The sequence below is a fragment of the Ruditapes philippinarum genome, unplaced genomic scaffold (genome assembly GCF_026571515.1).
Source record: "Ruditapes philippinarum isolate M1 unplaced genomic scaffold, ASM2657151v2 ctg1586_1_1_1_1, whole genome shotgun sequence".
NCBI lineage: Eukaryota > Metazoa > Mollusca > Bivalvia > Venerida > Veneridae > Ruditapes > Ruditapes philippinarum.
This window is the reverse complement of record NW_026866136.1, coordinates 149,105-167,742: the sequence shown is the minus strand read 5'-3', so window position 1 is coordinate 167,742 and position 18,638 is coordinate 149,105. Positions and strand designations below refer to the sequence as shown.

Here is an 18,638-nt window from a genome sequence, read left to right as displayed (position 1 = left end):
ACGTTTTATCTTTTATTCTTTTATTAGGTGCACATATGATCTATTGTTTTGATCCTAAAGTTAATATGATATACATAAGCTTTGAATATACTTCAAATGTCGTTCTGTTTCTTTATGTTTCTTAGAACAGGGTTACAGTTATCTAATGTCATCTTAAGTAAGACTATTAAGAATCATTTTCCCTAGATGTCCGACACCTTGACATTTTTCCCTTTACTAGTACCAAAATGACGATTTGCCTCTTAGAGACAGTTATTCTTAGTATGTTAACATTAGCAACATCCATTTATAGTATTTATACCATAACCTTTACCAGATTATTGTAATAAATTAGAAAACACCGTGTGTTGCTCCGAAACCTATAATATTACTTGACTATAGCAAAAGTTCCTGTTTTTTTTAACTTCAAATGTTTCTTTTAAACAGTGAAATAATTTACATAGATTAAAATTTGATCAAGAAATACATTAACGTTTCTCTGTTTTATACTTATCTAAAACTGTTAAAGAAAACAGACGGAAACAGAACTTTTTGTCAAAATTGGTAAACTGATAACTTCTTAGATGGAGAAAACAAAACAACATTTAGATAACTGAAATTGACAAGAATAAAACATCTGAGGTTCATTGTAAAGAATAAGTAACTCCCGTTATAGTTGCTGGTAAGGAGATTTGTCATGACAGGAAATAAAGTAAATGTCATGTAACATCTGCGTATAATCTAAAGTGCACCTAAAAAGGAACAGTTCTTTATTTCGGTGTGGCCAAAAATACATTTCAAAATATTTCAATACCTGTTTCACATGCAGATAACCAGTTGCACAGCATTATTCAATGATACATGATATACATTGAAGAAAACAGTTTGCATGCATTGCTTCTAAATAAAATGAGTGACAGCAATTATATAAACCCCAACCAGCAAAAATCACACCTAAAATATACCGATATGGGCGATCTTCATGAAGATGCAACATACTCAAGAATTCGCCCGATTCCTTTAGAAATATCACTAACACACAGTGTAATTATTGGCATTTCCGAGAAATGATTTATAAAGTGTCTATCATACGTTTAGATTTTTCACAATTTATCAAAACTTCTTACTTGTTTGGCACCAACGGTCAAAGCTTCATTTCTTTTTCACCTTCATTCGGAGAGTCACAAATACATACAAAGCTACCAAAATGCTTAGTTTCGCGTAAAAGCCCAAAAATACTGCTCATTTCCTACACACAAATACGGTGGCACAGAGGTGACATGTGGGTGTCTTTTTTTATCTCGTTCCCACGACATAATATCTCGTTCCCACGATATAATTATCTCGTTCCCACGACATAATATCTCGTTCCCACGACTTATTATCTCGTTCCCACGAGTTAATTATCTCGTTCCCACGAGATAATATCTCGTTCCCACGACTTCTTATCTCGTTCCCACGAGATAATATCTCGTTCCCACGAGATAATTATCTGGTGGGAACAAGATAAATTAGCCAATTAAAAGCTTTCAATGTGACAGGAAAAGGTTATTCCCCTTTTTGCGCTTCATTCGTCTTTGTAAAAACGCAACAAAAAGTTACTTCCCTTTTCCTTCTTTTAACCATTTGCTGATTATCAATATCGGGAGTTTCTTTCAAATCAGGTATTGTTAATTTATACTAGAATAGATCTAATTGCATTTGTTTAGTTAGATACAGATACATTTAGCATGCACGTTTGTAAAGTCCTCGTAACTCGGGGTTAGGGCCTTCTGCATTTGTTTAGTTAGATACAGATACATTTAGCATGCACGTTTGTAAAGTCCTCGTAACTCGGGGTTAGGGCCTTCTGGTTTTTTTTTTTTTCAGGACGAAAAATATAGAAATTAATTAGTGCAATTCCATTAATAATCAGTATTCAAAGGGCCTATTGTTAGTCAATGGTCATTGATAAAAAATATATTGCACACCAGTGCCAAGCTGTATGGCCGGTCCAGTCGCGCAATGGCACCAATAGATATCCCATTCATACGGTGGCACAGAGGTGACATGTGGGTGTACATTCATCTAGATCTTAGTCACTGAGCACTAACCAAGAAGATAAAAAGCAGAATCAGTGAATCAGTCCCCCTTGTTTATCTCTGGGAGGGTAACGAAGTAGAGTGATCCCAACAGAATAATGACAAAATAATGATCTCCGGTCATAAAATCATAATATTGAAAGGCTACAACTCACTCACACCGCCTCCGTGGTCGAGGGGTTAGAGTCGATGACTTCTAATCCAGTTACCTCTCTGGCGTGGGTTCGATCCCCGGGAGATGCTTTGGTAGTTTAGCGCGGAGGAAGGTAGTCTAGTACTGGTGTAACTCTCCAGGAACGATGGTTAGGAAACTACCCGCCTATATGACTGAAATACTGTTGAAAAAGGCGTAAAATGAAACAAACAAACAAACAAAACAAACAACTCACTCACGTGAAGCAAAGTGACCCCTTGCAAAGAATTGTGACCCCAAAGAATAACGACCCTACGACCCAATATTGTGGTGTAATTTAAAGAAATGTGGCCCATGGTCCGACCAGGGCCCGTATTCATCAAAGTTTAAAGTCTAAGTTTTAGACTTTGACTTCAAAATGCCAATATTTCATTTTACTCTGTCCTTGTTAAAACATATTAGATTACAATGAAACTTTACATGAATGTGCATTCTATGCCTGCAAACAAAAGGGCAAAATTTCTTTATGCAAAATAAATTACAAACAAAGTTATGGCAATTTGATTATTTGCTGTTCTTAAGTCAAAGTCTAAGTTTTAGACTTTAAACGTTGATGAATACGGGCCCAGATGTCTGTGTCACAACACAACTGTCAGAAAACGCACTTGGATCGTTTTCAATCAGCTCGGAAGCAAACACTGACAGTGTTTCCCTTTGATCCTAGTCCTTATTCTTAAGGTTATGGAAATGAGAGCACTGGCCCCTTTTAGATACCGCTATGGCTTAATATAGAAAAAAACCTTCAAACATTCTCTTCTGATGAACCGCTTGGTGGATCCAGGATATTCCTCGTCAAAGTTGATCTGTAGCATGTACGCAAGGTCTGTTCGTAAGTTGGTTCAAATGCGAGCACCTGACCCCTTTAAGGGGACCGCTAGAGCTAAATATAGAAGAGCATCTTCTTGCCTCGAACTGCTAAGTGGGGGTCTGTACCAGGTTTATAACGTACTAGCACAAGTTTGTTCAAATAGGAGCACCTTTTAGTTTGCTAAGATTAAAGAAAATATTAAGGTCACGTTAAAGGTCATATATCTCGAAAAAAATAAAATTGCTCTAAATCGCATATGTTATACAGCTAGTCACACTGAACACGTCAGTGAAAATTTTATCCAAATTGGTCAATAAATAAATATTTGGTGCTTAATTTAGCATTTTTAAAATGTAAATATATGAATATTCATTATTTTCAACTTTTTTTTTTTTTTTTTTTTTTTTTTGATGCGTTTATTTAAGGTCGCCGCCGGAAAGCCCATATGGGCGACCGTACACTCAAGTCGGGTCATCCTAGAGCGTCCCGCCGAGATTTTTCGTCGATTTATTTCCAGCTTTATTGGTGGAGGAAGACCCCAGGTGCCCCTCCGGGCATTATTTCAGGCACGAGCGGGCACCTGGGTACAACCACCGACCTTCCGTAAGCCAGCTGGATGGCTTCCTCACATGAAAGATTTCGACCCGAGTGAGGATCGAACCTACAGTGGTGAGGGACCTGTGATCTCAAGTCAGCGACTTTAACCACTCGGCCACGGAGGCCCCCCTATTTTCAACTATGACGTCATAGACACATTAATATTCAAACACAATTCATGAACTGTACAAGTGAATTTTAAAGATGACAGTTCATGTTTTTGATAGATATAATGTAGGGCTACATAGAAACACATTTAGTTTTCTTCATCTACCAAGTATGCTTAAGTAACAGTGATATAAAATTTGCTTTCAAAAAGAGGGCGTGGCCTAATTTATTCTTTTTCCATATTTGGAAAATTCTTAAAAGTGCTGTAATTTGGTCAGTTTTCCTTCAATTTTCAAAATTCTTTCATATTTGTATCGTGGTAATACACTTTTATCAAATCAGCTTTTTTTAAAAAAAATGACAAATATGATCTTTAAGGACGTCTTTTCCTCGTGAATTACTTGATGGACCTTCAATTAAACTTCACAGGAATGTTTCTTATGTGAATGCTGCCAAATTTGTTCAAAGAATTTGATTCTATGCAGAACTATGGTTGCCATGGCGGCCAAAGGGATTTTTGTACACCCGAACTTAACAAATCTTTTCATATTTCACTGGTCGGATTTCAACTAAACTTCACAGGAATGTTCATTGGATGACTGTCTACACAAATTGTTCAAATAATTTAATTCTATGCAGAACTCTGGTTACCATTGCATCAATAATGATTTTTGTGCACTGTACATAACTTAAAAATATTCTTCTCAAAAACTGTTCGTCAGATGTCGACTAAACTTCACAGGAATGTGCCTTGGGTGATTGTCAACCAAAGGTGTTCAAATAATTTGAGTCCATGCAGAACTCTTGTTGCCATGCAACCAAAATGACTTTTGTACACCCACACTTAAAAAATTCTTTTCCTAATGAAGCAGTGGTCCGATTTCAAGGTAACTTCACAGGAATGTTTCATGGGTGCTGCTTTACCAAACTTGTTCAAATAATTTGATCCCATGCCATGGCAACCAAAATATAAAAAAAAACTTCAGATATCTTCTTCTTATGCCCATTTGCAATTTAATTTATAATATGAAATTTCATTGGATAATAGATATTCGGCATGTCATATTTGTTATGGCCAGCGGCATTGCACTTTTCAAATGCAGTCTTGTTTAAGAGTTTAGTTCGAGTATTTTAGTCACTATTTCATGTACTTGGAAATAGATAAGCTGATCATACAAGTGTGTAACCATTAATGCTGGGTCATGCTACCTTTAGTGTCAGTCCAGATTTGCTACTTACTGTGTCACAAGTTTCTGCAATATCAAAGATAACACCGTGTCTTAATAGTAGCTTTTGTCGACAATAAAAGTAATAGTCAGCTCAAAAGGAAATAAAAAATAGCAACATGGAAGGTAATTTGTAAACTTTAGTGTCGCTAAATTTTTGTTACCTTTGGCTTTGACCATTAACTTTAGGGTCGAGAAAAGTTACATTTAGGGTATGGTGTTACCCTTAGGTTTGTAGCACCAATTCTTTGATCAGTACTCCGAATGTGTAACCACTAGACCACGCCACAAAGTGGCCGTTGAACAACAAAGAAAGGTTTAGTTAGGTCGATCGTACATATTACCATTTCGTGTCAAGTCATAATTAGCCTATATATTACTTTGCAGAAAATGGACGACTTCCTTGAGAGACGAGGGGTAGATAAAGCTGTGATTGATAAAATGCTGGAAGACAAGGTAAACAATAAAATTGAATATAATAAAATAGCTGGTAGGCTATGTAACGCTGCTGTCCGTAAACTCCATGCCAGTAGGAACAGGCTAGGACTAAATTCTGCTTTCTCTATCATGTGAGGAAACTATTCAGACACATAGATTACGGAAGGGGAAGGTCGGTGATTTTACACAGGCGACAACGTGTACCGAAGGCTGAATATGTCGCCATATGAACTTAATATGTGTCTTTGCGACTTAAAAGCCAACAAAACAAAACTCCCATTTTTTTTTGGTTCTGTTGTGTTGAAATGCGCTGAAATATTGACAAAACCATATTTAAGCGTTGCTTTTTACAGATTGATTGTGACACTGTGACTATTATGACTGATGAAGAACTGAAAAAATACTTGCCAGCTTATGGTGACCGCATAGCATTGATGGCTTTTGCAAGACGTGATATGAAAAAGTCTGGTTCAACCAAATACGATGGCACAGAAGTAAACACAGGTAAAGTGACAATTCCAAAATTCTATTTGAAAGTATACCGAAAGAGAAGGCATGGTTATTGGAGTGGGATAGGTCGGTGTTAGGTCGTCTGTACGCAGCTCCTACATCCGTCATGAGAGTATCATCATCAGTTGCACCGGAGAATGTTGTCGATGTTTCCTCATTGGATCATTCAGTGAAATTATTTTCATTTGTTTCTATACATGTCATATTATTATAGAAAATTATTTCACACTTATGTAATTGGTAATATAATTAAAGTGCTTACCACCTTTTAAAAGGCTTTTTTTTTTTTAAATTTTGCTTAAAAAACAAATTTACCTTGCTTTTGGAGGGGTTTTCCTTTTGTTCCCCCAAAAATTAAACCTTTTTTCCCTCTTTTTAAAAAAAGGGGCCCCCAACTGTTGGGTCGAAGGTTTAAGGTCGTCATTGTCAAATAAGGGGATACACAAACCTAATGTGTACTTAGTAGTCCAAACTGCCAAAAAAGAAATAGATTTTTAGCTCAACTATTCGAAGAATAAGGAGAGGTATTCTACTCGCCCTGACGTCGGCGTTGGCGTCACACTTTGGGTAAGTTTTTGTATGTAAGCTGGTATCTAAATAACTACTGAAGGGAATTGCATGAAACTTCACACACTTGTTTTAGGTGGTTAACCCACTTCTTATGCACATGTCCTATAACTCTGGTTTGCTTTATTGCTGAGTTATGCCCCTTTTTGGACATTTCTGGTTAAGTTTTTGTATGTAAGCTGGTATCTAAGTAACTATTGAAGGGAATTCATTGAAACTTCACACACTTGTACTAGGTGACTAACTCACTTCGTATGCACATGTCCCATAACTCTGAATTTCTGTTTTGCAGAGTTATGCGCCTTTATGGACTTAGAAATTCTGGTTAAGTATTTGTATGTAAGCTGGTATCCTGGTAAGCACTGAAGGGAATTGATTGAAACTTCACATACTTGTTTTAGGTGATTAACCCACTTTGTATGCACATGTCCCATAACTCTGTTTGCTTTTTTGCAGATTTATGCCTTTTTTGGACTTAGAAATATCTGGTTAAGTTTTGTTTGTAAACTGGTATATAAGTAACTACTGAAGGGAATGGAATGAAACTTCACACACATGTTTTGTAGGAGTATCTTTGGTGACGGGCACATGCCCCATTACTCTGATTTGCTTTTGCAGATTTATGCCTGTTTTTGGACTTAGAAATTTGTAGCTAAGTTTTTGTATGTAAGCTGGTATCTAACTGAAGGAAATGAAATGAAACTTCACACTATTGTTCGCTTTGCGTTTCTAAGGTGATAGTCACATGTCCATTACTCTGAAAAGCAAAGGCACATGTCCATTACTCTGATTTGCTATTCTGCAGAGTTATGTCCCTTTTGGAGTAAATGCTTGTATTATACTATCAAGCACTGAGAATAGTCGAGCGTGATGTCCCTCCGATATTTCTTGTATGCTGTATTATCTCATTATTCATTACAATTTCCTTCAGGTATATTACATATCGATTCTCACTGACATAAAGACTTACCAATTTCCTAGTATTTTAGAGAAGTTATATTTAATTAACTGGTAATTGATTATTGAAAATTTAATTTCGTGTTGATGACGCCAAGTTATCACCTGAATGGCAGCCTTCATGTTCCGTGATTTTGTCATCTTCAATCTCAGATAAGCTTATGTAATTTGGGCTTTATAAAAAAGAGAAATATTGCTAATAATAATTCAGCGCTTATTTCGTATTCAGAAGCAGAATGACTTTGATGAGGTATACCTACCAAAACCTCTTTTGCTTACAAAAAATTAAAAGATCAAGTTCATTACCAAAACAATTCCTGTAAAATGAAAGAGCTTCAGCTTAGAACCTTCAATTTTTAGCTCGACTTTTCGAAAGAAAAAAGTCGAGTTATTGTCGTAGGTTGGTCGTCTGCGTCTGCGTCTGCGTCAGCGTCTGCGTCTGCGTCCGGGTTGGTTAAGTTTTTCGTTGGTGTCCATTTTCTCAAAGACTATCAAAGGTATTCACTTGAAACTTGGAATACTTGTTCACTATCAAAAGGGGAACCCATACCAACAAGGCAGATAATCCTAAGATTATTTTTGACAGAGTTATGCCCCTTTTTAACTTAGAATTTTTTGGTCAAAGTCAAATATATCAGTTACTATCAAAGCTTTTGGCTTGAAACTTAAAATTGTTATTTATTATCAAAGACTACACCAGGTAAACCAACCCCCATAACTCTGATTTGAATTTTGACAGAATTATGCCCCTTTTCAACTTAAACTTTTTTGGTTAAAGTCAAATATCATTTTAACTATCAAAGCTTTTGGCTTGAAACATAAAATAGTTATTTATTATCAAAGACTCCACCAGGTGAACCAATCCCCATAACTCTGATTTGAATTTTGACAGAATTATGCCCCGTTTCAACTTAGAATGTTTGATTACAGTCAAATATCTTTCTTAATATCAAAGCTTTTGGCTTGAAACTTAAAATACTTATTCATTATCAATATCTGCACAAAGGGAAATAATCCCCATAACTCTAATTTGATTTCTGAAAGAGTTATGTCCCTTTTTAACTTAGAATTTTTGGTTTAAGTCAAATATCTTTCTTACTATTAAAGCTTTTGACTTACTATCAAGCACTGAGAAAAGTCGAGCACGCTGTCACGCCGACAGCTCTTGTTACATTATTGTTGTATCCAGTCTATGCTCTTGCCATTCATAAAGGTATAAGACCGTGAATTACAATGAAACAAAGTATCACATGCTTCATGCGATAATGTCAAGGGAGCAAGTAGACTTTACAGTTCATATTTCATTTAAATGCATTCATAGTTGTTATGACCGTTACCTTTCAAGCGCCATCGTTGACATTTGTCATCTTACAGTGACATCTCTTGTTTTTCATTTGTTCTGCAATTACTTAGAATAGAGCTTTATGCATTAAAACAGAACATTGCAGATGTAATATTTACATTAAGAATGTGAATGCCTAGTATGTCTTTTCGGGTGATCCGTTTTATGTAATAAAAGGACGGAGACTCTTGTTTTATAATTCATACGAATATTTTTGAATTGCAGGAAACACAGATACCGCTAAGATACGTGAGCTTATGTCCTCTGGTAAACGCGGATTGGGAAATAAAAACGCGTCACGAATGTGTCGACGCGTAGAAATGGGATGGTTTCACTTAGACGAAATAGCATTAAAATACAAGCAAGTAAGATCACAGAATGGGGGCGGCACAAGAACATTACTTTTAGAAAAAAGCTGCACCTTACCTGACATTCTATCAAAAGCAATTGAGACATTTTTTCCAAACGATGGACAGTCAAAATTTGGTAAAATATCGAGTATGAATACAGAAATGAGAGACTTTAAGGGAGATACTCTTGCAGGAAATAGAACTGTTGATGAACTTTACAAGGAAAGCAAACTAAAGAAGCTCAGAGTATATTTGTACACGAAAACAAAAAAGGGTCAAGATTCTGAAACGAATGAAGAGCCATGGGAGGAAGTCGTAGGGGCAGATGGATTAGGTGTATCAGATGAAGGAGAAGGATGTGAAGAAGAGAAAATGGAAGCTGAGGCAGAGAGTTTTCAAAATGTGGCAATGGCGAGCGTAAACAGCCCCGATTGTGAAGTATGTTCATTGAAATATGTATTAAATGATACCTTTGCAGAAATAGAGCGCGATGTTAAACACTTCTTATATAACTTCAAACCCCACTTATGTTTTCAAAGTCAGTTTCGATGCTTTTACAAGTCTAGTTTTAAAGTAAATTTTAAAATGATTGTTCATAAAATTGTAATTTTTTAAATCTGATGAAGTTGTTAGTAGCGGAGTCTGCAATGTGTATTTGGATTCTGTTAAACTTGTAGGAAGTTAGTATTAGTTCTAATTTGTAGATTTTAGGATGCATTTGCAACTGACGTCAATTATTTAAGGTCTAGACAATGGTTGATTTTTATATTGAAGTTTTTTTTATTTTTAAGAATAGTACAGTGTACACAGGTATATGCATGCATGTTAACGAGTTCTACAGTGTTAATCATTTTAGAGGCCATAAGGTCAATTTAAATGTAAATGCCTCCATGACTTTTTCCAAATATTTAAGATGTGATCTTAACATGAAATGCTTCTACCTCGGAGCTTTGGACTTCATATGTGAATCCAATTTTATGGTCACTATGTCAAAGGTCAGGTCTCCAAAACTTATTTTGTCCAAAACTAAATCTTACTCATGAAATATAACGCTTTCACCTAGGATCTTAAAACTAAACATGTGCATGGCATGCTTGCACCACAATTAGAAAAAAGTTTTCATGTTACTTTGTCAAAGGTAAAGGTATCTATCTTAGTTTTGCTTATCGGGTGAAAGTCGCCAAATGTTCGTATATTCTGCTCATTTCAATGCTGGCAAAGGCACCAGGTGAAGATTTTCTTCACTTTTAGGTTTTCGTGCAATGCTGTATGATAATGCACACTTTGTTTTACTCCGAAACGGGAACTTAAAATAAATGAATGCAGATAAAAAGATAAAAGATTATGTGTAGTTTCCTTGTTTACCGGTTTATTGGTTTTACAGGTAACTTTTCATCCCAGACATTGTCTTAGTCTTAGTCGACCTGGAGAATTAACTGTACCACACCAAAGACCTAACTCTTGGTAAGTTGTAAACCAAAAACAAAGATGCTGACATTGTATTAGTTATACAAAGTTTTTAATTGGCAGCTCAGTTAGATGATTAAGAAGTCGCAAATATGATTTCACTCCAAGACACTTTAATTAACTCATATGAGCAGAATACGCTCTTGCTGAGCTTTTAAAGTAGGCCTCCGTTTAAAATAAAAGTAAAACAAGAATATCTAGAAGTTTGGTATTTGGTATTAGCATTATGTTGGGTTCCTCTACTAAAATTGTTTTAATGATATTCCTCGGCTCAAAATTGACTCTTACGTGGGCATGGCATTTTTAGTTTAGTTTATACTAATTTATTTTAGGTCGATTGTGAAGCAAGTTCTACAACTTATATTAATTACTCTCGACACCTCATTCCTGATGGTATCCATCGCCACGAGGGTATGAGAGAGAAGCCAGTGTAGCTCCCTTTTAATGCTGTCTTTGGTATGACGCGGCCGGGGATCGAACCCACGACCTTCCGCACTCGAAGCGGACGCTCTACCACTAGGCTATCGAGGCGGAGAAATGACATGGAGAAATATAAGTCCAAAGTTATTTAAATATAAACTTTTAAAAGCTCAAGTGAGCATGAAGTGCTCATAGAAAGCTATTGTGACCCGCTTTTGTCAATCGTCGTTTGTTGTCGGTTTAGTACAAAGCCATGCCATTTGATTCAAACTTATCACAGTTTGTAAACTTACAGTTCTAAATAGTTGAAAACTTATTATCGCCTGACACATCATGGCCTAACTTTTAGAGTAGAAATCTGTTTATTTTCAGGATCCAGACAGAGATACCGGTAATAGATCTCGTCGATGCAGAAGAAGACGAAGACATGAATAGAGCGATAGATGCAAGCCTCCTCGACTTGGATGAGGAAGAGTAAGTAAAATAGAACAGAAGAAATAAATTGTGCAAAGCAAAGTTTGGCTGGCTTTCAGGCATGCTTAAAGTGTAAATTTGTTGGATAAATTTTGTAAAACAATATACAAATGTTCTTATATATATGTTCCGGATATAATTTGATCAGTGTTTTGCCATATAGACATAATTCATAGATGCTGCATTACATTTATTGTTAACGTCGCATGGGCAAAAATTCAGGTCATATTGCGACATTTCCTCCAGCTTTTGTGAGTAAGGAAGAACACAGGTGCCTCTTCCTACAAAGTTAACACAAGCGGACACTTCTAGAAAGACAGCTTGCTCGCATGTAAGATATTACATCCAGCGAGGATCTTCCCTACAGTGGTGAGAGGGAAGTAGTTTAGAGTCAGTTACCTTAACCACTCTGCTACATTGGCATCTGGCTTTAAGCCCAAATTCTTGAAGATAAGTTATCAAATAGCATTTAGGTCGCGGTCCATTTTTTAAAACCAAAGTTTCAGAGACAACCACTCCAATCGTAGGAAGACAGGTTGTTTTACATGGAACTTGTGACAGCATATAATACATAACACTACACAAAGATTCTCGTTGTGATCCAAGACATATGGTAACACAAAGGGTCGTCACACTTCCAGTACAGTTTTAGACATTTAAGTAATCACCTTTTGCAATAAATAGCAGATTCCTGTCTTTTGAGTCATTTTCAACGATGTCCGAGTGTTGAAATTTCACATAAAAAGTAAAGCATAGTTTTCACGTGAACAGAGATCAAAATTGATTAAAAATGGTATTGCTATTAAAAGGCCGGGGAATTTTTTCAAGGTCTTCAATTGTACCGGAAAGAACCGTCAACAAAAATTAGTCAGATAGGTTTTTGAGCATAATAAATAATTATGTACAACACTTAAACGGTAAGTGCCCAAGTGGAACATATACACATATGATGCACTACCACAGGTTATTCAGCAACTGGCATTGTATTGTGATGAAACTTTGTTCATTAGTGTTAATATTTTCCTTGACGGTTGTTCAATCATGGTAATTCCTACGTGTACATCGATGTGTCTTTCAGAAAAAAGGTGTCTTCCCTACATGAAGCCCTACATACTTTAAAAGGCCAAGCTGTAGATGAAAGTAAAACAACAAAACTGATAGTATTAAGAAATAATATTTTGAATAGTGCTATCAGGGCAATGGACAAGAAGACAATTAATTTAAGGGGAAAGCTGTACATAAAGTTTTCCGGAGAGATTGGAGAGGACCATGGCGGACCCCGCCGTGAATTTTTCAGGTGATTCAATTTGTTATCTACTAGAATTATGATTCACATCGGATGTTTAAGTCATAAATAGAAAATTTAAGACATGAAGTTTGGAAGAGGGTCAGGTGTGTCTTTCAGTGTATTGTCAATGCTTATTCCTGAAAATCTTTTATTCGGTTTTGATGATATTTCAGAGGAATACTCATTACTTGAAAACTACTGAATATACTTTTATTTACCAGAAATGTAATGTTGCTTGATGAAATTTACCGAATCTCTTAAATGGCTCTGAACACCAAACTCAAAACTAAACATAAACATATTTTTAGAATACAAGAATTCGTCTTTGCCACAAAGAGTCTTACGTCACAGTCGGGTGGTAAGCGAGATTACGATTGGGCAAAACGCAACATTTCCATGCAGTTTCTTTCTAGTTATTCCCCCGGATCGATAGATATGGACATATTGTTTTTGGTCTGTCTTTCAGTCTGTTTGCCACAAAAATTTAACCTTGACCATAACTTGGAGGTCTTAACACTTACAGCCTCAAAACTTCACATATGATGCACCTTGGTGAGCTCTATACCCCAGACCTACTTAGGGGTCACGGGGTCAAAGGTCAAGGTCACCATGACCCTAAATAGATAAATTTAACGTTGGTCATACCATAGACATTCTTTCATCTAAAGCCTTCTTACTTCGCATATGTATGAACAATGATGATCTATACCGGCCAGACCAACTTGGGTCACTGGGTCAAAGGGCAAGGCCATCATGACATTTTCTCCAAAAACTGTAACATTGCTTATTAAATGAAAATGCCTTCCCCTAGGATCTTTAGATTTCCTAAGTAAATGTACATAAATGGTCTACAACCACCTCTATTTTAGGTCACAAGCTCAAAGGTCAAGGTCACTATGACCCTTTTTGCTGAAATTTTAACCTTGATCATTAAATGAAATTGCTTGGACAAAGGATCGTCGATCTTCATGTACATCAATGAGACCTACACCCTTCACGTCAAAGATCAAGGTCACCATGAACTTTACAAAAATCTTTATCCTTTGTCATCAAATGATATTTTTGCCCCTAGAATCTTTAAACGTTATCTGTACATGCACCTGAATGATATATATATATTCACTATCTATTTTTGGGCCAGTGGGTCAAAGTTCAAGGTCTTGATTACATTTTCCATGCTCAACAAATTAATATGCTTCTTTGTAGGAATTTCATCAAAGTCATTATATGTACACACACTTTAATGAGGTCCTCTTCCTTGACCTGTTTTGAGGTCACTAGGTTAAAGGTGCCACCGGGGGCATTTCTCACTAGCAGTGATATTTCTCGTTTTTTGTTAGATTCTACTTCTGTTTTCATAGTAATTTTTCTCCAAATCCTAGTTCCAAGAAGTACTATAGTTATAGTCACGTATTCCAGAGGCCAATAATTTTGAGGTTTTAATAGAATATATCAACCGTGAAACCAGACGTAAGAAGATGATTTTATATAAGTCTTCTGTGAAGACTGGTTTTCATTTCCTTATTTATATTTATAAATAGTGCTCTGTTCATGACATAATGATATCTATAAACATGTATTTTGCATTTACATATTCTATATGTGAATGTACTTGTATATAATATTAGAAATTAATACTGTTTAAAGTACACTTCAAATATGCGTTAGAGAAGAAACATAAGCTCGCATACCAAGGCCCATAACTGTCTTGTATTTCGGCTGAATTATGTACTTTTTGGACTTCGTGCTATCGCCAGAGAATAATTCGTGCGCGTTTTCCCTCCAACAGCTGTTGTTGATTAACATTTTCATTAAAGTATTGATAATGAGCAGGTATATACATGTAATATATGAAAAAAAGAGAAAAAATTCACTTTAAAACTCTTTTGAGGATAAGTATGACTGTACCAATATTTTTATGTTATCAAGTTCAGTTCTATTTTACTTCCATTACAGATGAATTTCATGTACATATATTTACTTTATGTAGGCTGGTCATACACGAGTTAAAGGAATCCAGATACTTTGAAGGCCCCGAAGAAAGCAAGGTGTTCACCCACAATTTAGATCTATTAGAAAAGAGGGATTACCAAATGATTGGGAGAATTGTTGCTTTGGCCCTCCTCCAGGATGGACCGGGCCTTCACTTCCTGAATGAAATAATGTATGACCTCATGGTTGGTGAGACAGCTGCAGACCTAGAAAACAAAAAAATTAGTATGCATGGAGACCTTAACCAGCTAACTCAAGAGGTGAGTACTTCCACTTTACTTAAACTTCAATTTAAGTAAATTAAAAAATTCTAATTTAGGACAATGCTATCACTTGGTTGGCACCTATTTCTGATTTTCAGTTATATGTGCATTAATGCAGAAATCAGAAGAGTGAAAACGGCTCAGTATATATATTTTATATTAACATTTTTAATTTTCCTCAAATCTACAGTCTTTTACTATTGAAACTTAGGCCTGCTTTTACATTACTAAATTACTTTTAGAAAATAACACATTTTGCATTGATGTATCTAGATCTACTTAATTGCTCCCTGTCGGTCCTTCCTTTACCACAGTGTCAGTAGATTTAACAGACCTTGAAAATTCCAGCCTTGGTTAAGACTCCAACCCAGCACCTTTGATTTTAAAGCAAGCATACTAATGACCTTCGTGTTACAACACGAGCAGCATAGCAAGAGAGGCTGGCAAGAAAAGCTAGCCAGACAGTACAAACATTTAATGAAGTCTACCTTCCAACGTAAAGTCAGGTTTAGATTGTAATATTCTTTCTTAAAAGCTGGAAGATGTTGACACTGAAGAAAAAAGAGATCAGTTTCTGTCGGCACATGGAGACAGTCTTCTTGACATGGGATTTAGTAATCCGTATAGTATGAAAAGGGAGAATAAAGGAGAACTGATCTACAAAATAAAGAAGTTCTATCTGTTTTTCAGGTAAATCTTTTATAAAAAATATATTTTCAACTTGCAAGTCTGGAGTCTTAGTAACCTCTCTTACTAAGGGGGATTTGCTTGGGGTCGAAGTAAGGTCACTGTGATCCCTTTAACCTTGCTCATAAAATGATAGTGCCTCCACATACATTAGTGGGAACGACTTATTATCTCGTGGGAACGAGATATTATGTCGTGGGAACGAGATAATTATCTCGTGGGAACGAGATATTATGTCGTGGGAACGACTTATTATCTCGTGGGAACGAGATAATTATCTCGTGGGAACGAGATATTATCTCGTGGGAACGACTTATTATCTCGTGGGAACGAGATAAATAAAGACACCCACATGTCACCTCTGTGCCACCGTACACAAACAAGAAAGAATAACATTGATATAGAAATATTAAAAGTTTATTATTTTTAAAACACAATTTCGAGTAATTAAAAAAAAACTTACCGGGGCCATCATTCGGATATGTCCCCTGTCCTCTTTACTCCAATTACCAACATCTATATAAATTGTCTCAATTACTGTGTCGCGGTGATTCAAGACTTATGATCGGAAAAAATACGATATTTTTCGCAAAGTAAAAATAAGGTTACAGCGTTTCACAATGTTGTCGAGTTGTTACTGAGCTTCTATTGCGTTCTTTTTCATGTTTTTTTATTGCAATTGACCAGCGCACTTAATACATGCCTCCCAAGTAATGTTTAGGGGTATTTTTGAGACCCTATTTGCGATTTTTTAACTTACATGTATAGGTTTTAGCTATCAATGACGAGGCAAAACATATTTTATATAAAAAGTTCTAACTCTATAAACATTATGTAATTTTAAATACAAATGTACCAGTCATGACGGAAATACCATGTAGGTAGGCATTTCCAGTAGTTATTTGCATTAACTTCTTAAATTTTCCAACATTACATATTTACAGGGCCTTATTCAAATATTCAAAGTACGCATGCCAAGTTTCCCGCTGTCACCCAGCTTCGCTCAATCTTTACCGAAATGGGGTACGCATAAGGTATATCCGAGTCAGGATTTGTATACATGTAATATCGGGTAATTAAAGAAATTACTTCTGAAAGTGCCTACCTACTGACGTTTTGGATTAAATTTGGACCGGTAGGCGATAGTAATATAGCTGCCTTTTCTGTTTCAACTGTTTGCGTGCACTGACATTAGTTTGTTATCAAGAAAAAGATCGATTTATGTTCAAAATCGTGTTCTTACGGCCTGGTCGTGCGATGTCCGACTAAACAATAAGTGCATTGTCGCTTTAAAATTCCATCTTTGTCGTACCAACTGGTCATATATTGTACATTGTTCGAAAGAGAAATCATTTCTGAGTAGATTGCACTTCATTTGGTGAAAATTGGTTGACAATTAGTTAAAATAAGGTCTGGTGGTAGCACACAACGACTGCCTGTGGTTAAATATGCACATACTATATAAAAGTCGTGATATTCTTCAGAATTACTATCAGCAAGAACAGTGTGACGACATGATTTTATGATGCCATGAATGACAGCGCATGCTGTAACGCGACATGAAATGATGTAAAAATGATTGAAACCCATTTAAAAGGATGAAAACAATGGAAAATTTGTTTTCTATGAAAGATCAAATTATCATTCATCATGAACATCAGCTCTTATAGTATTACTCGTAGCTGGGCCTCTCGTGAGAATCTTACATTTCGTATTCACTGTGTGAAATTTGTATCGCTTTAACATACAAAACAAACACTTGTTCGTTTTTATTAAATGAGGTTTTTATTATGATTGATTTAAAATGTTATATATTTCCCTATTAAATAATCATTAAATAAAAAGACAAACATGTATATTATGTAATTGTACGTGATTTCAGTATTCAACGGGGCTTTAAGTTAACCCTCCATATAAATTATTTAATGCTTGAATCAGCTTTATCTCAATTATGCAATTGGATTGAATAATTCTCTCAATAACGCAACGTTTGAGTATTTGACTAGTGTGTTTGTCACAGATATTGGTTCGCTTCTGGGATTTTTACACGTGCTGCACTAGATTGAACTGCTGCATTTTTTAGACCTTGACATTATTAGAACTTGATGCGTCTTTAAGATTTACTGCACTACTTGAATTTGTTACGTGTTTTAGGCTTGCTGTGCTTTAGGCTTTCTGTGCCTCTTGTATTTGCTCCGCCTTTAAAACTTGCTTCGATATTTAGACTTGATGCACCTTTTGTAGGGGCTGTACTGTTTGGACTTGCTGATCTTCTTAGACTTGCTTCCTAAATGGAACATGAACCGTATAAATACGAAGTTGAGTCATTATCTTCGTATAATCTATAAAAGATTTAAGATATAGTTAGATATGAGTGCCGGTATGAATGATATGTATTATGAAATCGTTGTTTTGTCAGCATCCCCAAACAAATGAAATTTCTCAAGACAATTTCTTTTCTGTCTTTCTTTCGTCCTTTCTTTTGTACCAGTGGTGTAAACACGATGTTTTGTAGGGATAAAGTTATATAGAATGACTTAAAAACAAATCATTTTAAAATTACTGGCACGAACAAGAGAAAGTACTCGTATAAAGCGATATCAATATGTTTCAGCTTAGCTTTTCAATATGTGATATGTTTATATTAGTTACTTTAACTATCGTCCGAGTTTGGCTAATTTTCCAGTACTTTTCTTGATGTTATGACTGCATCAAAAATATATCTTATATTTCTTGAACATTTTTCTAAATTTTATAGCATTGGAATATCGTGGATCAAAGTAAAAGTTGCAAATTGCGGTTATATAAGATACAAAACTTTATACAGAAATGTATTTAAGTAATAGATAAGATACCTCAAGTCATTTGCAATATATATCATATTGATACAA

General features: G+C 35.6%; 1 protein-coding gene across 1 annotated transcript; it reads left to right on the top strand.

The window, feature by feature from the left end:
• The first annotated feature begins 1,488 nt into the window (after positions 1 to 1,488).
• On the top strand, positions 1,489 to 18,038 carry LOC132731430 (uncharacterized). The gene is made up of 10 exons (XM_060717611.1): positions 1,489 to 1,643; positions 5,380 to 5,448; positions 5,784 to 5,934; positions 9,032 to 9,594; positions 10,541 to 10,620; positions 11,416 to 11,517; positions 12,596 to 12,814; positions 14,796 to 15,057; positions 15,596 to 15,750; positions 17,918 to 18,038. The coding sequence occupies exons 2-10, from the start codon at positions 5,383 to 5,385 to the stop codon at positions 18,036 to 18,038; spliced, it is 1,719 nt and encodes a 572-aa protein (XP_060573594.1). The 5' UTR covers positions 1,489 to 1,643; positions 5,380 to 5,382.
• Positions 18,039 to 18,638: the final 600 nt, after the last annotated feature.